Source organism: Cariama cristata, unplaced genomic scaffold, assembly GCF_000690535.1.
Source record: "Cariama cristata isolate BGI_N322 unplaced genomic scaffold, ASM69053v1 scaffold27800, whole genome shotgun sequence".
Lineage (NCBI taxonomy): Eukaryota > Metazoa > Chordata > Aves > Cariamiformes > Cariamidae > Cariama > Cariama cristata.
Genome location: NW_009596766.1, coordinates 1 through 365, shown reverse-complemented (window position 1 = coordinate 365; position 365 = coordinate 1). Strand labels below are relative to the sequence as shown.

The window sequence follows — 365 nt, the reverse complement described above, 5'->3', positions numbered from 1 at the left end:
TTTCCTAGTTTTATTAGCGACGTATTCCTGCGCAGCGGAATATTTCATATTAATCTTTGGGTTTTCTTTTTCCCTCCCCCAACAACTTTTAGGTGCATCTCTCTACTGCGCTCACCCTAGAAGTTTTACAAATCCCACCGCGCATCGTCCTGCGAGTAGCACTGCTTTTCAGCACTTAAGTCACTCGCTCCGGCTACCAAAAAATCTGTGGTGGGCAAGAATTTTATTTCCTACTGGTGCAACCAGTAATACCAGAGGTTAAAGCAACTCAATTGCCCCCTTCTTTTAAACAAGGCAGCGCTGGAGTAGCACCTCCGATGCTTTAAACCCAACTTTACTCCACCTTCTCTAATAGTTTCCAACAC

The 365-nt window shown here is 44.7% G+C and overlaps 1 protein-coding gene across 1 annotated transcript in view; it reads right to left on the bottom strand.

Moving 5' to 3' along the window:
- Positions 1–27, bottom strand: part of LOC104167238 (A-kinase anchor protein 8-like) — a gene marked incomplete at its 5' end in the record, with an annotated part of 2791 nt that extends 2764 nt beyond the window's left edge. The window contains 1 exon segment of the mRNA XM_009707441.1: positions 1–27. Coding sequence (XP_009705743.1) covers positions 1–27 — 27 coding nt within the window.
- Positions 28–365: the final 338 nt, after the last annotated feature.